Here is a 27,502-nt window from a genome sequence, read left to right on the forward strand (position 1 = left end):
TAAAAAAATATAACAAAACACTGGAAAAAAATACAGTTAGCGATATATGTGTAAAAACCACAGATTTCCAGAAGACTTTGTGGAGTACCGGGTGAAGGTCATACCAATTTTTTTTCCCGAACTTGTATCTGTTAGAAAAAACTATCTATTTATATATATATATATATATATATATATATATATATATATATATATATATATATATCTGTATTTCCTTGAATTGCCGCCGGGGCGCTAATTAATTTAAAACCTCTTCTCACTCCTGCGCTTACCAAAGGCATGCGGTAAAAGTAAGCATGCGCTAAGTACTTTAAAACCTCTTCTCACTCCAGCACTTACCAAAGGCATGCAGTTAAAATTTGAGTGTGATGTAAGCTTGGACCTTAAATCCTACTGAATAGCTCTTAATCTTCTTCCCTTTATGCGATTTCAAATTACCGGTATTGAAATCAGCCTCCTCCATTTTGAAAATGATGACAAGGGAAGTGTCACTCGTGACGTCACGGGTTTGACCAGGCGGTAATACTAAGCATGCGTTAATTATTTTGGGAAGCAAGTTTGACCCTGCAGTAATTCAAGGCAGGCGCATACTATATGCCCTGCGAAGTAGGGTACATATATATATATATATATATATATATATATATATATATATATATATATATATATATATATATATGTATATATATATTCCCCTTATAAGACACAAACGCATATGTTTTACTTTTTTATGCATTCTTAATCGTAAACAAACCCTAGCAAAAGTCAACAATAAATAATATAATACAATTGAGTCAACGGGGGTCCTCTATTCCGCCCACAAAGCCCTCTAAATAACCACCCAAAAACCGCTAACAGTACGTCATTTCCATCTCGTGACTTGAATATTAACCAATTATTAGCCATACTGTGTTTATATTCGCTGCTGTATTGACATATTTAGCCGGTTCCTTGCTGCTGCTTCGTCTCGAATCGGTGATTGGTTCATTGTAGATTATAAATAATACCTCTCGAAGGTTGTTGCCAAAAACCAAGAAACGGGTCATCTGTGACATCCAACTTATACCTGGAGACGCCCATAAAGACACACAAAAAAAGGCTTGAGCGGCAATTATTTTTTAACCCTTCACAAGGATTATGATTTTTTTTTTCATCTAAACGGGAAGATATGAACATCCTTTCAGTCGGCATCCCAGTGAAAGCAAACATTGTACAGTAAGTGTTTTATCAAGAACTTAATTTTGTATTTCTTGTTTAGCACTTAGCCCCACAGATACATGATGTCTGTGTAGTACACAGCTTCTAAAACTGGTTGCTCATCCTCCTTATAATCAGGCAAACAAATATAAGACTCAGGATCATAATTTATCCTAATTTGTCCGTCAGAAAGTATGCCGTGAGTAGTAGTTTTGTCGTTGTTGAAGGAAACTGAGGTTCCCACATGCACGCCCATGCTCATGCTCATGCTCATTCCCCCACAAAATGACCATGGAATCTATTTGATATTTATATTAATTTGATCAAACCTTATAAGTCTTTTGGTGTTATAAATCAGAATAACATGATCATCGCTTCGCTCATTTACTGCTCATTCATGTGAATGTGCTCCAGTTTTGCTATGTGTTAAAATTGGGCTGGGTATTTTACTGGTATTACAGTCATACTTGCTAACCCTCCCGATTTTCCCGGGAAAGTCCTGAATTTCAGTACTCCTCCCGAAAAATCTCCCGGGGCAACCATTCTCACAAATTTCTCTCGATTTTCCACCCAGACAAAAATATTAGCGTCCTCTCTCACCTGAACCCTTCACCCTTTAACAGCCGCATTCTGTCCTTAATCACGTCCGCATGCTGTCCTCAGTCATGTCCGCTTTTTCTCCATATAAACAGCGTGCTGGCTCGGTCACATAATATCTATGGCTTTTGGAACTCAGTGCACACGTAAGGTGCACACACCTTGGATTTGATAAGAGATTCGATAAGGAATCGTTTCGATAAGAGGATTCGCTAATGGCATCGACGTCGATAATTTCTTAACAAACATCATCCCTATCCTCCTTCTTATATATATATATATATATATATATATATATATATATATATATATATATATATATATATATACTGTATGTTGACAAACATTCTCACCGTTATTTCTGCTCAACTGCCAGTTTGCGCACACATACAGAGGCAAAACAGCTCCCGCAAAACAGTTTAAGTCTTGATAAATCCCGCTGGGTTTGCTAAATAGTAGAGATGATTGATTATATCGGACTGCCGATATTATCGGTCGATAAATGCTTTGAAATGTAATATCGGAAATTATTGATATCGGTTTCAAAAAGTAAAATTTATGACTATAACGCATCTGTACGGAGTGGTACACAGACGTAGGAAGAAGTACAGATTGGCAATAAACCTTAAAAGTACTCCCTTTGCGTGCCAGCTATATCACATAATATCAACGTTTTTTCACGCACACAAGTGAATGCAATGCATACTTGGTTAACAGCCATACAGGTGGCCGTATAAACAACTTTAACACTGTTACAAATATACACCACACTGTGAACCCACAGCAAACAAGAATGACAAACACATTTCGGGAGAACATCAGCACCGTAACACTACATAAACACAACAGAACAAATACCCATAACCCCTTGCAGCCCTAACTCTTCCGGGACGCTACAATATACCCCCTAGCCCCCTCACCTCAACCCCACCTCAACCTACTCATGCTGTCTCAGGGAGAGCATGTCCCAAATTCTAAGCTGCTGTTTTTAGGCAGTGCCATGTGGGCATTTTTTTCTATAACTTGAGTTGATTTATTTTGGAAAACCTCATTACATTGTTTAATGCATCCAGTGGGGCATCACAACAAAATGAGGTGTAATAATGTGTTCATTCCACAAGTCGTACCAAAGACTATAAAATGGGACCCATTACCTCCCTGCTCAGCATCAAGGGTTGGAATTGGGGGTTTAATCACCAAAAATGGGCAGCACGGTGTTAGAGTGGTTAGTGCATCTGCCTCACAATACGAAGGTCCTGAGTAGTCCAGGGATCTTTCTGTGTGGAGTTTGCATGTTCTCCCCGTGACTGCGTGGGTTCCCTCCGGGTACTCTGGCTTCTTCCCACCTCCAAAGACATGCACCTGGGGATAGGTTGATTGGCAACACTAAATTGGCCCTAGTGTGTAAATGTTGTCTGTCTATCTGTGTTGGCCCTGTGATGAGGTGGCGACTTGTCCAGGGTGTACACTGCCTTCCGCCCGAATGCAGCTGAGATAGACTCCAGCGGCCCCCCCCGCGACACCAAAAGGGAAAAGCGGCAGAAAATGGATGGATGAATCACCAAAAATTATTCCCAGGCGCGGCACCGCTGCTGCTCACTGCTCCCCTCACCTCCCAGGGGGTGAACAAGGGGATGGGTCAAATGCAGAGGACACATTTCACCACACCTAGTGTGTGTGTGTGACAATCATTGGTACTTTAACTTTTACTTTAACTTGCCTGACCTGTTTCGGGCACGTCCGACCGATAGGAGGCCATGGGAAAGACCCAGGACATAGTTGGAAGACTATGTCTCCCGTTCTGGTCTGGAAACGCTTCGGGATCTCCCGGGAGGAGCTGGACGAAGTGGCTGGGGAGAGGGAAGTCTGGGCTTCCCTGCTAAGGCTGCTGCCCCCGCAACCTGACCTCGGATAAGCGGCAGAAGATGGATGGATGGATGAACTTGAACGCATAGAAAATCTATGGGGCATTGTAGATGAGACTACAATGTCAGTATATCGGTTTGGGACATCTCTACGCTGCTGATCCGCCGCCGCTTGGGATGGTTTCCTGTGGACGGGACTCTCGCTGCTGTCTTGGATCCGCTTTGAACTGAACTCTCACGGCTGTGTTGGAGCCACTATGGATTGAACTTTCACAGTATCATGTTAGACCCGCTCGACATCCATTGCTTTCGGTCCCCTAGAGGGGGGGTTGCCCACATTTGAGGTCCTCTCCAAGGTTTCTCATAGTCATCATTGTCACTGGCGTCCCACTGGGTGTGAATTCTCCCTGCCCACTGGGTGTGAGTTTTCCTTGCCTTTATGTGGGTTCTTCCGAGGATGTTGTAGTCGTAATGGTTTGTACAGTCCTTTGAGACATTTATGATTTAGGGCTATATAAATAAACATTGATTGATTGATTGATATACCGGTACTAGGATATTATCGCGATACTAATGAATCAAAAACGGTGCTATACCCTGTTTGAAAAGTATCGATTCGCCCTTCTTTTTTTTTGTCTTTTTTAACGGGCATGAAAGGGCGTGGTCACTTCATGACATTGCTGGTTTTACAAGCAGAGGAGCATGATCTGCAGCGCAAAATCACATAGTACTTAAAGCAGACGCAGTGTTTGGAGAGAAAATGAGAATTGACACATTTTGGCCTAAAAACTAAAGATAAAGGTGAAGCTATAACACTGCAACGCCCTCAGGAAGAGGTGCTTTAAAACATGGCGAGATATCTAGCAACTAATATCCATCCGCGGTCGGCAGTGATTTAGCTACTTCTAAATTATTAATCCCTGCCTCCATGGCGACGGGTAAAGTACGTTTCTCACAAGTATCATTCCTGCAGAATGAGGAATAGCTAAACATGTTTCACTACACACCATACTTGCCAACCCTCCCGATATTCCCGGGAGACTCCTGAATTTCAGTGCCCCTCCCGAAAATCTCCCGGGGAAACCCTTCTCCGGAATTTCTCCCGATTTCCACCCGGACAACAATATTGGGGGCGTGCCTTAAAGGCACTGCCTTTAGCGTCCTCTCTCACCTGAAAAGGAGACTAGTATATATGTCTCCATTAGCCATAGGTTTATCTATAACCCATAAAGTAGGCAGGCACGGAGCTATTTCCCAGTGTGTGTTTATTCCAGCCGGCACGTTAATACACTGACACACAACATCCGGATTCCCATCTTGCATTGCTTCAAAACTACGGCAAGTAGTAATGTCCAAAAACATAACAGAGACGAAGCAGAAGAACGAAGAAGAGACATGACGATGATGAGTAAGAAGAAGTATGCTTGCATGTTGCAAAATGATTGGAAAAAATAATTTCAGTTCATCCAGGACAGCTCAAAGTTGAAGGGGTATGCTGCGTGCAAATTTTGTATATCAGACTTCTCCATTGAACATGGTGGCCAAACGGATACTGTATACTCATTCATGAAAGGATTATATATATATACATATATATATATATATATATATATATATATATATATATATATATATATATATATATATATATATATATATATATATATATGCACATATATATATATATACACATATATATATATATATATTCCTATTTAGGAGGATACGATGGCTTACCGGCATCACCGCTAACGTATATCAGACTTCTCCATTGAACATGGTGGCCAAACGGATACTGTATACTCATTCATGAAAGGATTATATATATATACATATATATATATTTATATATATATATATATATATATATATATATACACATATATATGTATATATATTCCTATTTAGGAGGATACGATAGCTTACCGGCATCACCGCTAACAAAAGATAGCGTTCCTGAATGTAAACAAATGCAACAGGTTTATCTACATTTAGCATCCACTGTAGTGATACCAAGTGCAAAAGCGTATCTAGTCGATACTACTATGATTACATCGATATTTTTTTATCGTCGCCAAATCTTTTTTTGCTTTTTTGGAAAAATTCATCTAATGTTTATAAACTCAGGAAATACGTCCCTGGACACATGATGAATTTAAACATGACCAATGTATGATCCTGTAACTACTTAGTATCGGATTGATACCTAAATTTGTGGTATAATTATAAGTAGAATTTTAAGTGATTATTATATTTGAACAGAAGTGTAGATAACATTTTGAAACGGGAAATAACCAGATTTTAACAGTGAATGAACAAGTGGATTATTAATCCATTGTTACAGGTTCCATCCTTCCATTTTCTACCGCTTGTCCGTCATAATTTTGACAAAATAATAGAATGAGAAATGACAGAATATGTTACTGCATATGTTAGCAGACAAATTTGGAGCCTTTGTTCGTTTACTTTCTACTAAAAGACAATTTGTACAGTATGATCACTATTTTGGCAGCACGGTGGAACAGGGGTTAGTGCATCTGCCTCACAAATACAAAGGTCCTGAGTAGTCCTGAGTTCAATCTCGAGCTCGGGATCTTTCTGTGTGGAGTTTGCATGTTCTACCCGTGACTGCTTGGGTTCCCTCTGGGTACTCCGGCTTCCTCCCACCTCCAAAAAAACATTCAGGTTGATTGGCAACACTAAAATTGGCCCTAGTGTGTGAATGTGAGTGTGAATGTTGTCTGTCTATCTGTGTTGGCCCTGCGATGAGGTGGCGACTTGTCCAGAGTGTACCGCGCCTTCCGCCCGAATGCAGCTGAGATAGGCTCCAGCGACCCCAAAAGGGACAAGCGGTAGACAATAGATGGATGGATGGATATTTAAACAGAAGCGTAGATAACATTTTGAAATAGAAAAAAAACAGATTTTAACAGTCAATGAACATGTAGATTAATAAGCATTTTTTACAGTTTCGATCCATCCATTTTCTACCACTATTCCCTCATAATTTTGACAAAATAATACAATGAGAAATGACACAATATGTTACTGCATACGTCAGCAGACAAATTAGGAGCCTTTGTTTGTTTACTTACTACTAAAACACAATTTGTACATTATAGTATATTCACTATCTTATTTAAGGCCAAAATTGTTCTTCAATTGCTATAAGAAACCTATGTTTAATGCGTTGTAAGATTTTTTTGTTAAAATAAAGCCAATAATGCTATTTTTTTTGTGGTCCCCTTTGTTTAGAAAAGTATCGAAATACATTTTGGTATTGTGACAACCCTAGATGAGACTCAACAGACCCTAAAAATACAGACCTTTCAGCCGCAGAGTGCCACAGGCAGATGGCCTTTGTGCCACACTTTATTGATGCAGTAATTCATGCAAAAAGAGACCCACCCAAATAGTGGGTGCATAGAATTCCGCATACACTCCAGACATTTATAACAAAAAAGGATTTTATGTAGTACTCACATTTTCTGAGACATTAAGATAGTTTTTTTTACTATCTGTAAACCATAATCATCAACATGATAATAATTAAATGTTTGGAATTTTGTAATCTATGTATAATGAATCTATACTATCTATTAATTTTCCCACAAACATTTTTGAACTTTTTCATCATATTCTGACGATGTAAGATGCACCTGTATAGAAGGGTTAAGGCAGCCTTTTAGACGCAGCAGCTGCTGCATGATTCCTTGTAGGTTGTGACTGCAGCACTGCACGTGCAGGGTGTGGCTCCTCCCTAGCTGCTCAAGTGCTTCTGATCACGTTGCCTTATCTTTAGCACAGTGCCCTGACAGTCGAAGGTCTGCGTTTGCGTTGCTGCTGATTGTACTAATCATGCCTTGCCAAAACAAAACATAAAGCAATGAAAATATAGTCTCCTGTCTTGATTGCGTTAGCTGTGCCCGGTTTACTGACATAACTAGACTGTGTTATGTCCAAGACTAAACTAATCAAAAGTCATACAGTTGATGATTTGAGCTCTTGGATGTGAATTCTTCTCAGTCTTTGGACACAAGTTCCCTTCACTGCGGCTAAGTTTGTTTGCATCTAAATTATAAGAAAGTGGAAGCCAAGAAACACAATTAGATTTTCTGCAGGATTTGAACATGCGGCCACAAAGTCTCGTGCTTTCGATATATTCATTCCCTGAAAACAAACCCCAATCTATGCAATGTAATCCTCAAATTTCACATTTTCATCTGCCTTTATTCACCAAATGTCATGAGACGAGCAAAACAAACATTTCCTGAGCTCTGTTACAGTTCGACCGCATTATGCTGACAAAAGTTTAAATCAGGGGTGTCCAAAGTACGTTGCACGGGCCAAGCGCGACCAGCCAACGTCTTCAGTTTGGCCTGTTAGACATCATGAGTTTCATAAGGAATCTGGACAGCGAGGTATTTCCAAATTAATTTGGAATATCTGACAATCTGATTGCTAATTTGATTGCTACAAATGTTCCGCCATCTTGTGGATAACGTGAGGAAATCAGATAAAAGACCAAAAATACAGCAAAGCATTTACTTACATGACCTAATCCAAACAACCTTCCCTAGTCATGGCTCCAAAAAATTAAATCAACACAAAAAGTCAACATACATTGTCACACACAACACAACCTGCTCACTGAATTGTGTGGATATTAAAAAAAAAAAAAAAAACGTCCAATCACCATAAGCATTTTTAAATCCATTACAATGCAAGATGGGAAAAATGCAAAATACTCTCTCCACACTTATCCATGTTTGATGCATTTTAGCTGTTTGATATTTCTGATTGATTACAAAAAATGTAGGAGGTCGTCACAGAAGTAAACAAGGTAGGAGTCAAACTTTCACATACTCCTAATATCCAATTATATTAATTATTCATTATATGAGTAGAATATGTACACACATATACTGTATATACACATACATGTACATTGTACACCCATATCTAATATATATATATATATATATATATATATATATACACACACAGTGGGGCAAAAAAGTATTTAGTCAGCCACCGATTGTGCAAGTTCTCCCATTTAAAATGATGACAGAGGTCTGTAAATTTCATCATAGGTACACTTCAACTGTGAGAGACAGAATGTGAAAAAAAAATCCTGGAATTCACTGCGTAGGAATTTTAAAGAATTTATTTGTAAATTATGGTGGAAAATAAGTATTCGGTCAACCATTCAAAGCTCTCACTGATGGAAGGAGGTTTTGGCTCAAAATCTCACGATACATGGCCCCATTCATTCTATCCTTAACACGGATCAATCATCCGGTCCCCTTAGCAGAAAAACAGCCCCAAAGCATGATGTTTCCACCCCCATGCTTCACAGTAGGTGTGGTGTTCTTGGGATGAAACTAAGTATTCTTCTTCCTCCAAACACGACAAATTGAGTTTATACCAAAAAGTTCTACTTTGGTTTCATCTGACCACATGACATTCTCCCAATCCTCTGCTGTATCATCCATGTATCCAATTTGGTTTACGGAAACACATTGGAGCACACTTTCGACTGCCATGATGAAATCCTGCAAAAATATTCTTGGTCTCAAAAAGCGGAGACATCAAGACTGGTTTGATGAGAACGACACTGAGATCCAGCAACTAATTGACAACAAGCGGCAAGCTTTCATCACTTGGCAAAACGACATCCACTGCAAAGTGAAAAGAGTAGCCCACGCCAAAGCGAAGACAGCTGTCCAAACACAGATTAGGAAACTGAAGAACCAGTGGTGGACAAAGAAGGCTCTGAAGATCGAGCAGCTTGCTGACTCCGGAGACACAAGAGGCTTCTTCGATGCCACAAGAGTGGTGCATGGTCCCAGCCACCGCTGCCTAACCCCCCTTTGCTCAAAGGATGGTCTGCTGCTGCTGAAGGTCAAGGACGCAATTTCAAACAGGTGGAAAGAACACTACGAGGACCTCTTAAACAGGGACACTATACCTGAGATGGAGGCTTTTGACCAACTCCCACAACAACCCACAGATGCAAGCATGGGAGAACCACTTACCTCGGAGTACCTGCAGGATGCCATTGGGAAGATGAGGAACAACAAGGCTGCTGGGCCCGACGGCATTCCAGCAGAAGTCCTGAAGAAAGGTGGACCCGATCTTACCAAGCACATCCATGCCCTGCTTCTCAAAATATGGGAAGAAGAGGAAATCCCTGCACAGCTCAGATATACCCTAATTGTCTCCATATTTAAGAAAGGAGACAAGGCAGACTGTGGGAATTACCATGGCATCTCTCTCCTGTCCACCATAGGGAAAGCCCTCGCTTGGGTTTTGGCCAACAGCCTCCCCCCCCTGTCAGAAAGCGTGCTTCCTGAGTCTCAGAGTGGATTTCGCCCAAGCAGAGGAACCAAAGACATGATTTTCATCGCATGACAACTGCAAGAAAAATGCCGGGAACAAAATAATTTCCCCCAGGGATCAATAAAGTACTTTCTATTCTATTCTATACATGGCCTTCATAGACCTCACCAAATCCTTCGATTCGGTTAACCGTCAGGCCCTTTGGCTGGTTCTGTCCAAGATTGGCTGCCCAGACAAATACATCCGGGTACTAAGGTTACTGCATGAAAAAATGTCAGCCACAGTGCTCAAAGGTAGTGGAGATGAAACGGAACCCTTTAGGGTAGACACAGGTGTAAAACAGGGATGTGTCATCGCTCCAACACTATTTTCCATTTTTGTTGCTGCTATCCTCCATCTCACAAACATACATCTGCCCCAGGGAGTCGAAATAATGTACAGAACCGACGGTCAACTCCTAAACATCAACCGTTTTCAGGGCTAAAGGTCAAACCCCCACCATATCCATCATGGAGCTGCAGTATGTAGACGATCATGCCCTCGTAGCCCTCTCAGAAGAGGACCTACAGTGCACTCTGTCTGCTTTTGCGAAGACATACAAGCAGCTTGGTCTTGCCATCAATATAAAGAAAACCCAAATCCTCCACCAACCACCACCAAACAGTAGTGTGCCTGTCCTGCCCCCAAACCTCTCAATAGACAAAATCCGACTGGAAAATGTGGACCACTTCACATATCCCGGGAGCCTCCTGTCGTCTAAAGCTGTCCTTGACGATGAAATTCACCACCGCCTCAGCTGTGCCAGTGGGGCCTTCTCAAGGCTGAGGAAGTGAGTCTTCGAGAACCGTGACCTCCAAGCAAAGACCAAAATCCTGGTAAAGCAGTCGTGCTCCCTACCCTTATGTATGTGTCAGAAGCCTGGACCACCTACAGCAGGAACTTAAAGGCACTCGAGACCTACCATCATAGATGTCTCCGAAAAATCCTCAGGATCAGCTGGGAGGACTGACGCACCAACAGTAGCGTCCTGGAGGAGGCTGGCTTGCCCACCATCACTGCCACGATTTAGACTGACCATGTAGTCCGCATGCCTGACTCTCGCCTCCCAAAACAAGTCCTTTATTCCCAGCTTGTTGAAGGGAAACAGGCCCCGGGAGGTCAAAAGAAGAGATTAAAGGATAACATCAAGGCAAACCTGACAAAGTGTCGCATAGACCTTAAGTCTTGGGAAGTCAAGGCAACAGACAGGACGATGTGGAGAAACCTTGTCCATGAGGGTGCCGCACAATATAATGACGACCTCCGCCATGCTGCACAAGACAAGCGCAGACTAAGAAAGGAGAGAGCATCCACCAACAGGCCCAACCCAAACCCACCACCACTACATTCCCTTGTCCACATTGCCCCAGAGTAATCGGGTCCAGAATCGGCCTCCACGCCCAGCTGAAGACCCACAACGACCAGGAAGGAGGACAGTCATACTCGACCACGATTGACCGCCGATGATGAGTATAAGTCGGATTAGAGGAACCTTACTTTTTAGTTAAATTTGCTGACTTCAATTTGCTTCCCACGCCATGGAAGTAAACAAAATTAACATCATTAGAAGGTCAGAGAGGATAAACGGGCATCAATTCTAGCCATGATTTTTATCCCTATTTCTTGACTATCAACCCTCATGAACACTAAAACTTATACTACGCCGAGGAGGTTAACCTTCAAAGAAGGTAGAAACGATTGTAAAACAACCACAGGGATAAAAGTACATTTAAACGAGGTACCCGCTTATTTTATTATGGTACCTGTCTGTCTCATATATAATGAATAGGGCTGTCAGACGATTAAAAGATTTAATCTCGATTAATCACACTTTGTTCATAGCCAACCCAAAATAATTGCAATTAATCACAGATAAATATTCATTTTCATCATCAATATTTGTACCCTTGACAGATAATTTGCAAGTTTTTATTACCAAGACTGGACAATTACTTTGCTTTAATGAAATGTTTTTTAAACAGCTCAGCATAAAAAGGAACTAAGCACGTTTTTAAGAGAATCGAGAATAAAAATGACCCGCGGTGTGTTGGTGTCGTGCCAGATTTTGTATTTTACAGGAATACAGACTTTGTATGCCTGCTGAGGAGGAGCTACACCATGTTATACACATTGATAACACAAAGTGTGGATTGTTACAATCAGGCATTGATCGTCAAAGATGTTTGGTCATGTAATCTGTGATATTTCTACCTGAATAAATGCTTCCGATATTCTGTACATTACCCGTTGTACACGTTAATAGTATTCATATCTCTGCATGACAATGTTTGAACCTTCTCAATTTAGTATTAAAATGTAATGTTGAGCCTGTCAAACAATCTGTAATTGCGGACTATTATTCAGAAAAAGTTATAAAAGAATATACACTTTATTTCAATCTGCCAATTAACATTTATGTAGGTCGATATATCACAGATTACAGTACAGAACAGCTTTGGCAAAGCATGATCGTAATGTAAGACAGTTTCTCATTGTTTTGGCCGTTAGACCGGACGTGAAGTCTAGCGCTATTATTGTCAAGCCGGAAGTGTGTAATTAGTATGAGAAGATGTCTTGATATGTTTTGACAAAAGTCTCCGATAAAAGTGATTCCAGACTTCCTCTTCACCGTTTTTTTTTTTCTGCCAAGTTTTTATTCCAGTTTACCAAAGCAGATAATGTAACAATCTACATTGTATGTTGTCAATGCAGTCAACTGTGATCCAAACAGTAAAGTTCCACCTCTCTGCATGTGGCGAAGGACGCCAGCAGGCGTTTTCTCGTCGAAGATGAAATAGTCCTGTCTTGTCGGGAGAACGACTTTCCATAAAGTTCTCTTTTTTTCGTGCATTTTTGCTTGCTATTTTACCGCTTTTGGCTCAACAGTAACACCCAGTTACCACCAACCCCCCAACCCCGCCCACCTCAACCGACGCACGGAGGGGTGGGGGTTGGGGGGGCGGGGGCCTGGTGATAGCTGGGTGTATAATGGAGCCCGGAATAGTCAGGATACATGGGATTCTGGGTATTTGTTCTGTCGTGTTTATGTTGTGTTATAGTGTGGATGTTCTCCTGAAATGTGTTTGTCATTCTTGCCCTTATTATTGTTCATTGGGTGAACACCAGCATACATTCGAGAGAATAATTACTATGAAATTCGGGAGTCTCCCGGGAAAATTGGGAGGGTTGGCAGGTGTGAGGCTGTCAAGCGTCATTCATAAAAAACTCACGGGCCGCCCTAACAACACATTTACTATTCACGTGCAGGCCACGTGTCTGAGACCCCTGGTTTATACATAGCACAAAGCAAAAAAAAACTCTGTATGCAGTATTATTTCATTATAAATTTCAATAGAGTTATGTGGCTCCCATTGTTTTCTTTACTTTGTGAAACGGGTCAAAATGGCTCTTTGAGTGGTAAAGGTTGCCGACCCCTGACCTACAGTGACAAGGAGAGTGGTCCACTGACAAAAGGCTTTGCAATGTTTCTTTATTTCCACTATAAATACGGTACCTCAAAAAGTTATGAGCGGATTGTAATAAACTTTCAGGGAACTGTCAGAAATGGAATAAGGAAGAAGTGATTATATATTGAGGATCACCGTCTGGAGTCCTTGGCCTAGAAAACTGTGAAGACCCCTTCTATCTACTGTATAACCCAATATGTGAAGTGTGATTGTACTTTACTGATTGAGTACTGAAACATGATAGTGTGCTGATAGTTCCAATTAACTAACATTTTATCATATGCGTTTGTTTTGGACTTTTAATTTACTGAGCGGAAAAAACGTAATCATTTGTGGAAATAGAATTATCTTCATTTAGCGCAACAATATCTGGACAGCTGTAGTTCATTTAAGTTGCCTCTAATGCCATCTCATGTGTCACTTAAGCACAGTTTGTTCTACTGTCTTTACAGTTCGTTTCTTTTTTCTTCTTTTCAAACATTTTTTTTAAATATACTGAGATATAGATTTATTTTACAAGACCAAAATTATATAATTTTACAAGGTTAAACCCAAATATATTCCAAATATTTGTATTTCTATGTATTTATTTTTTTTTTTTTAGAAAAAAAATATTCATATTGTGAGAAAAATGGGGGGCATTGCACTATAATTTTGCCATTTTACAGGATTAAAGTCGAATATCTAAAAGTTTTGGGGTGTATTTTATAAAAATGCAATATTGTGAGAAAACAGTTATTTTACAAGAATTGTGTAAAAATATTAGAAAAAAATATTTTAAGAAAAAAGTTTGAATTTTTTAAAGAAAAATGTATGCCATTTCACATTATAAAACTATTATGGAAAATTATTTTTTGTTTTTTACAAAAAGGTTAGTAATGTGAGAAAAAAAATGTCATTGTATAAGTAAAAATATTTTGAGACAACATTTTAAAGAGCATTTACAAGAGCATTTATACCATTGGGTTGAGTTTTTTCTTGCCGTGATGTGGGATCTGAGTCGAGGATGTGGTTGTGGCTTGTGCAGCCCTTTGAGACACGTGATTTAGGGCTATATAAGTAAACATTGATTGATTGATTGATGCCATTTTACTTGATTAAAGTATTGTGAAAATATATTGTGGGGAAAAAAAATATTTTTTTTTTTACTCACCAAAAATTTAATAATGTTATGTGGTAAAAAGTTGTCTTTGTACAAGAATTATGTCGGTAAAGTTTGAGAGAAAAGTTAATATTTTACTTAAAGTAAATTATGCCATTTTACAAAATTAAAGTCAAATATACTGTAAAGAATGTTTTGTTTTGTTTTTTCAGAAAAATGCAATATTTTGAGAAAAATGTTTTTTTTTACAAAAATTGTGCAGAAATATTTTAGGAAGTTTTTAAAAATTAAAAAAATGTATGCCATTTTAAATGATTAAAGTCAAATTTATATATATTTTTTAAAGTCACATTTATTTTCAAAAAACCTTGCAATATTGTGAGAGAATGTTCAGGAATATTCTGTGAATGTTTTTTTTTTTTACAAGACAAAATGTTTTTTGTTTTGTAATTTTAAAAGATTAAAGTAAATTACTTTTTGAAAGTTTTTTTTAAAGAAAAGTTAGTAATTTTGTAAGGAAAACTATAAAGTGTAAAACAGATATGTTAAAACATTTTGAGATGAAATGAAAAATTTTTACTAGAAAAACATATGCAATTTTATAGGATTAATGTCAAATATTTTCAGAAAAATTTAGTTTTTTTTTATAAAAATGCAATGTTGTGAGAATTTTACAAGAATTGTGTGTACCTATTTTAAGAAAAAACTTAGGACATTTTATATTATTAAAGTCAAAAATATTTAGGGAAAAAGTAATAGGTATCTATAAAAAAAAGTAAAAAATTGTCAGAAAACGTTTTCATACAATATTTATTAAGAATAATCTGAGAAAATATTTTATTTTACGGACAAAATTACATAATTTTACAAAATGAAAGAAATATATTATGAAAGTATTTTTCATAAAAAAATGTAATATTGTGTAAGAAAAAAATTCCATTGCACAAGAATTATGCACTGTATGAATATTTTGAGACGAAAACTAAAATTTTACAACAACATGTATGCCATTTTACATGATCAAAGTAAAACTATTGTGGAAAAATGGCCATCCATCCATTTTTATACCGCTTATTTCCTTTGGGGTTGCGGGGGGCGCTGGTGCCTATCTCAGCTACAATCAGGCGAAGGCGGAGTACACCCTAGACAAGTCGCCACCCCATCGCAGGTGGAAAAGTGTATTTTTATACAAAAAAAGTTAGTAATTTCTGAAAAAAGTTGTATTGGTACAACATTTTTTTTTACTGTAGGAATACTTTATAAAGAACATTTTACAGAAACAAAAACACTCAAATAAAATCTTTAAACTAAAAATTAAATGGCAATTTTGTAAAAGGACACCTTAATATATGGACTACATAAGAAATAATTTTTCTAATTATATCAGATATATTTACAGCTAATATTACCTACAGTCCTACAGCAACAGGAGGATTCTCAGTAGATGTCTGAAGCGTCCGTCTATTCAAGCATACCCAATTTGAGTGGTCCACAACATTCCAATGTAATGGCTGCATTTACTAAAGAAAGGTGGCTAACAGTCTTTGGGTGGCCTACTGAACTGCAAAAAGTCAGTGTTCAAAAACAAGAAAAAAAATACAAAAATTAGGGGTATTTTATTTGAACTATGCAAAATTATCTGCCAATAGAACAAGAAAATTCGGCTTGTCAAGACTCTCCAAAACAAGTAAAATTAGCTAACCTCAATGAACCCAAAAATACCTTAAAATAAGTATGTTCTCACTAATAACAACTGCAATTTTCTTGGTAGAAAAAAATACCTTTTTGCTCAATATGTTGAAAAATATTCTTAAATTAAGCAAAAGCTAGTGCCATTATCTTGACATAATGATATGATTCTTTTTTTAATGCTTGAAGTAAGAAATTATTGCTTTAAAAAAGTAGTTTTATACTTGTGAGTGCTAATGACACAGCTTTGCGACAGTTGATATTGTAGTTTCGAGCATGTTTTACTCGATATAGGTCATACAATTTCAGCTACAAGCTGTAATGTCTTACTGAAATAATTTAAGACAAAAACCCTTAAAACAAGTAAAACACTAACATAAAATCTGCTTAGTGAAAAGAATCATCATAAAAGACAGAAAATAAGCAAATATCACCCTTATTTGTGTCATGACCTGTGGTCTGGATTATGTTTTCGTTATTTTTTGTTAGTTTTGGACTCTTTTAGTTCCTGTTTGTGCTCCCTTGTTTTGTTTGGTTACCTTGCCGACTTATGAGATTCAACTGCCTCTGGTGTTCGGACTGCGCACCTGTTTCTAATCAAGACCCTTATTTAAGCCTGTGTTAGCCAGTTAGTCGGGCTGGCGTCATTGCTTGTTTCCTTGCGATACCATAGGTCATGTTGCTCAAATCGCCGCTGTGTCCACGTAAGTCGTGTTTATTTCTTGCCACCGTTTCTTGTTTTTGTTCCAAGCCCTAGTTTATATTGTTTGTTTCATGCCACAGTTTTGTGTTTGTTCCACGCCGAAGTTTATGTTTGTTTACCTCACGCCCTGCCCATATTTTTAGTTAGATTAATAAATATGTTCCTACCTTCACACCTTCACCTTGAATTGATTAACGTGGACCCCGACTTAATCAAGTTGAAAAACTTATTCGGGTGTTACCATTTAGTGATCAATTGTACGGAATATGTACTGTACTGTGCAATCTACTAATAAAAGTTTCAATCAATCAAAATCAATGGTCCGGAATAGTACGTTTGCATCCCGGGAGAACAAACCCCGCAGCAAGCTGCAACTCCCCCTCCCCCCCCCCCCCCTCCCGTCATGACAATTTGAGATATTTAATCTTACTTAGATTTCAGTTTTTGCAGTGTGGGAGTTGTAGTCTTAATGAATCACACCAATCTCAACTTGTAACGCAACTTGCAAGTAAAATCTAATATTTGTGCAGAATCAAGACCGTCACTGACATGAACAGGACTCATCGAAGCAGAATCCAACTTTGACCTCGACTTGACCGTGCTGGCACACTTGATGTGCTTTTAGAAATAAGGCTGGAAGAATCCTTCCCCCCCCCGTCCAACTCACTTGAACGCAGCGTTTAATTGCCTTGCAGGGGGAAAATAATGTGACGCATCATGAGGAAGTCAGCACTGCAGCGTAAAGAATGCAGGGACATTGTTCTCAAGTACGGGGAAAAGTGACGTTACAGGTGGCAGCTCTTTAATTCTATTCCACATTTGACCCGCAGCTTTAAGCACGACGTCATCTTTTTTTTTTTTTTTTTTTATCTCACTACCACAGTCTTTACTGTCCTGCCGCTGCTGGGCTGCCACAGGAGGTCCTCGTGGGCAACGTTAAAGATGATGACATCTCTGCAGACGACACACCCAGCGCTCACTGCAGGTCAGCATCAGCACCGCTCCCCTCACACACACACACACACACACACGCACACACACACAGCCACTGCTGCATGACAACTGCTGAGTCAGCGAGTTGCTCGGCTCACACAAAGTCAGTCAGACAAAGGGTTTTAAAGGAAGGGACGGTCACCTGTCCCTGAAGGAGCGGCGTGCCAGTTCGGGAAGGCCAGGTGGAAACAGTCGCACATGATGGCGAAGACCGGCTCCTACAGCCCTGCCGAGGCGGTACCGATGGAGGGGTGGCGGGGACGTCCTCGGCTCCGGTGGCACCCAAAGATGACTTGCGAGAAAAGAGTGAGCGCGCTCGCCGCCGTCCGCCGGGTGGAGAGTGCGAGCAAGCTGTAAACACGGACCTCCAGCACTGCTCGATAACTTCATTATGGGAGGAGCTGCCGGCCCACCCCCTCCCAACACAGACTCATCCCTTTCTTCTCCTTCTTAACCTTCCTCATCCTCCTCTTCCTCCCTCCTCGCTACAGTCTCATTGATCGCCCTAATCGGACAAGGACATTCAGCACTAATGGGAAGGCGGTGTGTGTGTGTGTGTGTGTAACTGTTTACTGACATGAGGCCGTAAGTTGATTTGCTGCCGTGTACATGCAGTTTAAAGCCCTCTTTGTAGAGGCAACTTGACGCTCCAGCAGTCGTCTTGGCTCTATCAGACGGGCAGCGAGAAAACAAACAACAAGAAAAAGTCCTCCCATCTAGTCTAGCCCTGTTTGATAGTCCAACGTTGTTGATTTATGTCCAAGCGATCGCCACGGTCACAAGCTTTGAGTAAGAGCGTATATACGTTTGTAAGGCAGCTGCTATTTCATGCTCACATTTCTGCTGACTGCAGACTTCATGGGAGCCAACAAACTTGTATTGTCCTAGGGTTGGGCGATATGGCCTTTTGTTTGTCTCGATATTTTTGGGCCATGTCGCGATACACGATATGCATCTCGATATTTTTGCCTTAGCCTTGAATGAACACTTGATGCATATAATCACAGCAGTATGATGATTCTATGTGTCTACATTAAAACTTTCTTGTTCATACTGCATTAATATATGCTCATTTTTTACTTTCATGCAGAGAGGGAAATCACAACTACGTCAATTGACCAAAAGTGTATTTATTTAACAGTTATTAAGCAGTGGCACAAACATTCATGTCATTTACAAAACAGAAAGTGCAAGATTGTCAGAGACATTTTAAAACAAGCTATAAGTGCACTTTTGTGAATGATGTCACTAAGATGACATATCAAATCTACACTTAATTAGGGTGTACTTTTTGTATAAAACACCACTACAATAGTTTAAAACGAATAGAGTGCACTTTTGTGAATGATGTCACTAAGATGACATATCAAAACAACACTAAATTGGGGTGTACTTTTTGTACAGAACGCCACTCCAATACTTTAAAACGAATAAAGTGCACTTTTGTGAATGATGTCACCAAGATGACATCAAAACAACACTAAGTTAAAGTGTAATTTTTTTTTTTTCACAAAACGCCACTACAATAGTTAAAACAAATAAAGTACACTTTTGTGCATGATGTCACACAAGATATTTCAATAACCGTCAAATAAAAATGAGCTGCATAACAGGTTCCTGCAGACGTTATCTCCTTCTGTTCCGCCATCAGTGTGTGAATGTGTGTGTGTGAATGGGTGAATGAGAAATAGTGTCAAATCCCTTTGAGTTTCTTAAAAAAAAGGTAGAAAAGCGCTATGCAAGTACAACCCATTTACCATTTCTGTTGTTAACTTTTTTTTTTGCATACGGTGTTGATCTGTCAATAGTTGTTTCGGCGTTTTGTTGGTGTGGCACCGAATGGAGATGTTGACATGCAGAGTTTCAAGCACTCTTTATTCTCTAGCGGGTGACTTTTGAAATGATGCTACACATTAGCAGTGCTGCTACTTTTTGTAGCAACGCTTTTGCCGCATAATTGTTCAACATATTCCCGCTTGAAGCCAAACCACCGTCAGACGATGCACCCCGTGCTGTTTTTCTTGGGAATTAATTATTCCTCCATTTGTTACCAGATTAGCACCTTCTCTCTCTCGTATTACTACTCACGACACACCGTTAGCATCACAGCTAATGTTATCATGTAGCTACCTCTTTGCTCGGGGAGAGCGTGTGACGTTGCACGTGTGATCTGTGTAAGAAGGTGCGCTTTTTTATGTCTCTGTGAGAAGGAGAGACAAGAAAGAGTGGGAAACGCATTCAGTGTAATGCGTGCAGCTAAAAAGCAACCGTGTGAGAAAGTGTACTCGAATATCACGATATAGTCATTTTCTATATTGCACAACCCGCGATACATTGAGTATATCAATATATCGCCCAGCTCTACTGGCCACTGTTTGTTTTGTGTGTATTTCTTTATTATTTATGGTACACATTTCCGTTATTGCCACAAGCTGTGGCTTAGTTCCTGCTAATTAAAGGACATTTTTTTGTTACGCACCTGCTTCCCGCCTCTGCGTCTTGGGATCCAGCATACAAAGCATCACAGAGTAGGATATTGCTGGACTCACAAAACAAGTCATGTCCTTAAAGGGGAACATTATCACAAATTCAAAAGGGTTAAAAACAATAAAAATCAGTTCTCAGTGGCTTGTTGTATTTTTTGAAGTTTTTATCAAAATTTTACCGGTCTCGGAATATCCCTAAATAAAGCTTTAAAGTGCCTTATTTTCGCTATCTTCGAAACCACTATCCATTTCCCTGTGACGTCACACAGTGCTGCCAATGTAAACAAACAATGGGAATACCACAGCAAGATATAGTGACATTAGCTCGGATCCAAACACGGATTTCAGCGACTTAAGCGATTCAACAGATTACGCATGTATTGAAACAGATGGTTGGAGTATGAAAGTATTGAAGAAGAAACTGAAGCTATCGAGCAAATAGCTATTGACCCTATTCATAGCCTTAGCATGGCCGAATAGCTACGTTAGCATCGCCGGTAAAATGTGCGGACCAAACGATCAGGACTTTCGCATCTTTTGACACTGGAGCAACTCAAATCCGTCGATTGGTAAGTGTTTTTTTATCATTAATGTGGGTGGAAGGAAACGTAATATAGTTGCAAATGCATCTGCAGGTTATCCATACATCTCTGTACCATGTCTGCTTTAGCACCGCCGGTAAATAGCATGTTAGCATCGATTAGCATAGCATGTTAGCATCGATTAGCTGGCAGTCAACATCAACAAAACTCACCTTTGTGATTTCGTTGACTATCGTTGCAAATGCATCTGCAGGTTATCCATACATCTCTGTGCCATGTCTGCCTTAGCATCGCCGGTAAAATGTGGAGACACTCCAGCACATTCAATGGGGGTCTGGCGGCACACACTTTCGCATCTTCGGGCCAGTGGTGCAACTTGAATCCCTCCCTGTTAGTGTTGTTAGACCCTCCGACAACACACCGTCGAGGCATGATGTCTCCAAGGTTCCAAAAAATAGTCAAAAAAACGGAAAATAACAGAGCTGAGACCCAGTGTTTGTAATGTGTAGAAAATGAAAATGGCGGGTGTGTTACCTCGGCGACGTCACATTCTGACGTCATCGCCTCCAGCGCGATAAACAGAAAGGCGTTTAATTCGCCAAAATTCACCCATTTAGAGTTCGGAAATCGGTTAAAAAAATATATGGTCTTTTTTCTGCACCATCAAGGTATATATTGACGCTTACATAGGTCTGGTGATAATGTTCCCCTTTAAAGATACAACCATCCCATAAGTCGCCATCGGAGTGAGAGCTTTTGTATTTCTTGTTTAGCACTTAGCAATAATGCTACACAATGGTTTAGTGTTTCACTGTAGCTGGATCTGCTTCGCACCCAGCTTCTAAAACGTATATAGTATATACATATATTTACATCAGTGGCGATTGCTCTTAAGACACAAAGGTGTGGTCAAACAGTGGTCAAAAGTGTACTTTTGTGTTCACTGGTCATTGACTAACTCTGTGCTACAATGCGTTCAACTTTTGCTCAGAATCAGCTACTTTTGCGACAGCTAATTAAACTTTCTTCTTCTAATTCATTGTGGTAGCATCACCATGCTTTAAACAGTGTTAAAGGTGAGTGTCCATTGATTTCTTCGTGGGAGCTTTGAGTGGGCTCTCTATTGCAGTGAAACTAGACCGTTTTTGGATAAATGTTCGGCTTTATCCCGCTCATCGGTGAAAGTGTGAGTATAGTGGGCTTGGCTTCAGCTAGCCAGGATGCTGGCCTTCTGCATGAGGATTGGATAATCTGCCTGAGGCGAAATACCTTTTTGATTCAGAGGAAAAGGAGCGAATCAGCAATCTTGAAATAAAACCCACTACCTGAACATTTTTCAAGTTTCATTCCGTGGTTCTGAGCTCATGTGGAGTGTTTTACAATGCATTAATTGACGTTTTCTTAGTAAAATTGAGCATCTTTATATATTTTATCTTTAATTAGAGACTGTACTTCTGTCCAGAGAGTAGCCAAAAATTAGCTTCCCCTACTTGAAAGACCAGCATCCGTCACTATATGGAATAAAACAAACAACATGTTTGCTTGACCCTCTTCCTGGGAAACTGATCAAGGAGCTCTTTGTATTATTAGGTCCATCAGTGCTAAATATTATAAACTTATCACTTTCCTCGGGCACTGTTCCCCCAGCATTCAAAAAAGCGGTTATTCATCCTCTTCTTAAAAGACCTAACCTCGATCCTGACCTCATGGTAAACTACCGACCGGTGTCTCACCTTCCATTTATTTCAAAAATCCTCGAAAAAATTGTTGCGGAGCAGTTAAATCAACACTTAGCATCTAACAATCTATGTGAAACCTTTCAATCCGGTTTCAGGGCAAATCACTCTACGGAGACAGCCCTCGCAAAAATGACTAATGATCTATTGCTAACGAGGGATTCTGATGCGTCATCTATGTTGCTGCTCCTCGATCTTAGCGTTGCTTTCAATACCGTCGATCATAATATTTTATTAGAATGTATCAAAACACGAATTGGTATGTCGAACTTAGCCCTGTCTTGGTTTAACTCTTATCTTACTGATAAGATGCGGTGCGTCTCCCATAACAATGTGACCTCGGACTACGTTAAGGTAACATGTGGAGTTCCCCAGGGTTCGGTCCTTGGCCCTGCACTCTTCAGCATCTACATGCTGCCGCTAGGTGACATCAAACGCAAATACGGTGTTAGCTTTCACTGCTATGCTGATGACACCCAACTCTACATGCCCCTAAAGCTGACCAACACGCCGGATTGTAGTCAGCTGGAGGCGTGTCTTAATGAAATTAAACAATGGATGTCCGCTAACTTTTTGCAACTCAACGCCAAAAAAACGGAAATGCTGATTATCGGTCCTGCTAGACACCGACCTCTATTTAATAATACAACTTTAACATTTGACAACCAAACAATTAAATAAGGCGACACGGTAAAGAATCTGGGTATTATCTTTGACCCAACTCTCTCCTTTGAGGCACACATTAAAAGCGTTACTAAAACGGCCTTCTTTCATCTCCGTAATATCGCTAAAATCCGCTCCATTCTGTCCACTAAAGACGCTGAGATCATTATCCATGCGTTTGTTACGTCTCGCCTCGACTACTGTAGCGTATTATTTTCGGGTCTCCCCATGTCTAGCATTAAATGATTACAGTTGGTACAAAATGCGGCTGCTAGACTTTTGACAAGAACAAGAAAGTTTGATCACATTACGCCTGTACTGGCTCACCTGCACTGGCTTCCTGTGCACTTAAGATGTGACTTCAAGGTTTTACTACTTACGTATAAAATACTACACGGTCTAGCTCCAGCCTATCTTGCTGATTGTATTGTACCATATGTCCCGGCAAGAAATCAGCGTTCAAAGGACTCCGGCTTATTAGTGATTCCCAAAGCCCAAAAAAAGTCTGCGGGCTATAGAGCGTTTTCATTTCGGGCTCCAGTACTCTGGAATGCCCTACCGGTAAAAGTTCGAGATGCTACCTCAGTAGAAGCATTTAAGTCTCACCTAAAACTCATTTGTATACTCTAGCCTTTAAATAGACTCCCTTTTTAGACCAGTTGATCTGCCGTTTCTTTTCTTTTTTCTCCTATGTCCCACTCTCCCTTGTGGAGGGGGTCCGGTCCGATCCGTTGGCCATGTACTGCTTGCCTGTGTATCGGCTGGGGACATCTCTGCGCTGCTGATCCGCCTCCGCTTGGGATGTTTCCTGCTGGCTCCGCTGTGAACAGGACTCTTGCTGCTGTGTTGGATCCGCTTTGGTCTGGTCTTTTGCGACTGTGTGGATCCATTATAGATTGAACTTTCACAGTATCATGTTAGACCCGCTCGACATCCATTGCTTTCCTCCTCTCCAAGGTTCTCATAGTCATCATTGTCACCGACGTCCAACTGGGTGTGAGTTTTCCTTGCCCTTATGTGGGCCTACCGAGGATGTCGTAGTGGTGTGTGTTGTGGTTTGTGCAGCCCTTTGAGACACTAGTGATTTAGGCCTATATAAGTAAACATTGATTGATTGATACATATATATCGAACCAATTGAAAGATTTCAATATATATCTTGTGTATTCTCTCTGGCTCTCAATGAATGCGGACACTTTTCCTTCCTTCTCCCCTTATCGCTCCTGCTTTCGCTTCTTTAGTTTTGTCTCATTTGAACTTTTTTCAATAAATCAATCAATCAATGTTAATTTATATGGCCCTAAATCACAAGTGTCTCAAAGGGCTGCACAAGCCACAACGACATCCTCGTTTCAGATCCCACATAAGGGCAAGGAAAAACTCACAACCCAGTGGGATGTCAATGTGAATGACTGTGAAAAACTTTGGAGAGGACTGCAAATGTGGGTGACCCCCGCCCCCAACCCCTTGAGGAGACCGGATGCAATAGACGTCGGGTGGGTCTAGCATAATATTGTGAAAGTCCAGTCCATAGTGGATCTAACATAATAGTGAGAGTCCAGTCCATAGCGGGGCCAACAGACGACCCTCTCGAGTGGAGACGGGTCAGCAGCGCAGAGATGTCCCCGACCGATGCACAGGCGAGCGGTCCACCTACGGTCCCGACTCTGGACAGCCAGCACTTCATCCATGGCCACCGGACCTGTGGCCCCCCTTCCACAAGGGAGAGGGGGGAAGAAAAGAAAAGAAAAGAAACGGCAGATCAAATGGTCTAAAAAAGGGTGTCTATTTAAATGCTGGAGTATACAAATGAGTTTTTAGATAACGGACTGCTTCTACTGAGGTAGCATCTCTAACTGTTACCGGGAGGGCATTCCATAGTACTGGAGCCCTAATAGAAAACGCTCTATAGCACGCAGTCTTTTTTTGGGCTCTGGGAATCACTAATAAGCCAAAGTTCTTTGAACGCAGATTTCTTGCCGGGACATATGATACAATACAATCAGCAAGATTTTGCAGCCTCTTTATGCACTGCTCTTCAAAATCTAGACAACGGAATTGATCACCTGACATCTCAACAAAATTGACATAATCTTCTTAACGAGAAGCTCAAGTTGAGGGGAACCTGCCCGTCCTGTCTGAGTGGTAGGTTGCTGGACACATGGTGGACTCTTGGGAATAGTGGAGTACTGCCTGCCTTGCGATTCTTTCGGTCGAGGACATTGAATATATCTACCTATTCGGAATCATGATACCAGGACAACTGCTGATTGGGGTAAGCATTGCCCTGGTATGGCAACACGTCGGAAGATGCTGGCAGGCGTTCAAGTTACCCTCAAGCTGTGGGCACTCAGACTTTTGTGGTTCCGGACTAAATCGCAAACTGGAGAAGTTGCCTACTCTGCAATACAAAGTTACTTTAATGTACAAAACAATGTCATTTGCACTTTTTTAGAAGCAAGATGACCTCTGACACAGGCTTTATGACTTTCTTGTCTGCACCTTTTACACCCTTTTCCTGGTGTAATGTTTGGGCAGTCTACTCAGTGGCCTAGTGGTTAGAGTGTCCACCCTGAGATCGTTAGGTTGTGAGTTCAAACCCCGGCCGAGTCATACCAAAGACTACAAAAAAATGGGACCCATTGCCTCCTTGCTTGGCACTCAGCATCAAGGGTTGGAATTGGGGGTTAAATCACCAGAAATTATTCCTGGGCGCGGCACCGCTGCTGCTCACTGCTCCTCTCTCTTCCCAGGGGGTGATCAAGGGGATGGGTCAAATGCAGAGGACACATTTCACCACAGCTAGTGTATGTGACAATCATTGGTACTTTAACTTGCCACTTGTTCCTGACCTGAAGAATCTTCTTATATTCATTCTACTACAGCTCAGGGATTGTGGTCTTCTTTGCACTTGCCTCCATTGTTGCGTAAAGAGATCCTTCTCTGTGAATGTTCAAGTCGGGAGTGGGACGCTGCCTTTTGGAGTGAGAAGCATGGCAGGTGTAAGTATCTGTGGTACGTCAGGTCCGTAAAGACAGGTTGTTGTTGAGAGGGAAGCCATCAAGCTGTTCTAGTTTTCTGGGATGGTTGACCCCCAGGTGGGTAAGTACAGTACCAATACTTGTTTCCTTTTGGCTCTGCGGGTTTGCTAGCACAGTGGTTCTATGTAAAAAGTACTAACTGTCCTTTGATTTTTGGTGCATGGCCAAGTGTGCGCTTCAGAGAATAGAAAGAAGTTTCAGGACCTGTTTTTTATTGTTCGGCAGCGCTGGCCTGGGTAATCTGAAAAAAGTGCTACCCAGCTATTGGACTCATCTTGGAAAACCTCTTTATCCTTTGCTTGGAGGAAGGGCTCAACCTCTATTGAAAGAGCAAGCCCATCATCACCTGTTCTCTGGAAATTGGTGAGTCCAAGACTTCCATTGTTCATATTTTTGTTATGACCTGTTTTTTATTGTTCGGCAGCGCTAGCCTGGGGAATCTGAAAAAAGTGCTACCCAGCTATTGGACTCATCTTGGAAAACCTCTTTATCCTTTGCTTGGAGGAAGGGCTCATCCTCTGTTGAAAGAGCAAGCCCATCATCACCTGTTCTCTGGAAAACGGTGAGTCCAAGACTTCCATTGTTCATATTTTTGTTATGGCCTCTATGAATGTTGTTAAGGTGAAGTTGTGGTTTGGGGATGACTGTTTCTTTTAGACGGGTGTGGCTAAGTCTTGCATGGGGTGAGCACCGGAGGTTTGCCAAGTTTTAGGACATTTGTTTTAACGATGCAAACTGTCGGTCTGTGTATGTTACCTAAGCACATGTTGCCGACCGGGAAACTCACAGTTGTTTCGTGTTTTGTGCCTTTGAGGAACTTTTGAATAATTGCATGTTGAAAAAAAAAAGGATGTTTGTATATACATCCTTATATACAAACATCCTTGTATATAGGATGTTCATTTACTACCATGCAGTCATTTATTAACGTAGATTTTTATGTTTTCTATAGTTTAACTCTTGTTCATACCGGATTTGACAGCGCCGCCTATTACAGCACTAGGAGGTTGGATGCTACTTCCTGACTCCCGTATTCATTT

The 27,502-nt window shown here is 40.5% G+C and overlaps 1 protein-coding gene and 1 long non-coding RNA gene across 2 annotated transcripts in view; one reads left to right on the forward strand and one right to left on the reverse strand.

The window, feature by feature from the left end:
- Positions 1-18,368, reverse strand: part of LOC133541982 (neuroblast differentiation-associated protein AHNAK-like) — a 43,887-nt gene extending 25,519 nt beyond the window's left edge. Inside the window, exon 1 of the mRNA XM_061885735.1 lies at positions 18,137-18,368. Coding sequence (XP_061741719.1) covers positions 18,137-18,194 — 58 coding nt within the window. The 5' untranslated portion in view covers positions 18,195-18,368. The remainder of the gene's footprint in view (positions 1-18,136) is intronic.
- Positions 17,522-18,998, forward strand: LOC133541984 (uncharacterized). The gene is made up of 3 exons (XR_009804028.1): positions 17,522-17,792; positions 17,885-17,986; positions 18,149-18,998. It is a non-coding gene; the product is annotated as an uncharacterized LOC133541984 (long non-coding RNA).
- Positions 18,999-27,502: the final 8,504 nt, after the last annotated feature.

Source organism: Nerophis ophidion, linkage group LG24, assembly GCF_033978795.1.
Source record: "Nerophis ophidion isolate RoL-2023_Sa linkage group LG24, RoL_Noph_v1.0, whole genome shotgun sequence".
Taxonomy (NCBI): domain Eukaryota; kingdom Metazoa; phylum Chordata; class Actinopteri; order Syngnathiformes; family Syngnathidae; genus Nerophis; species Nerophis ophidion.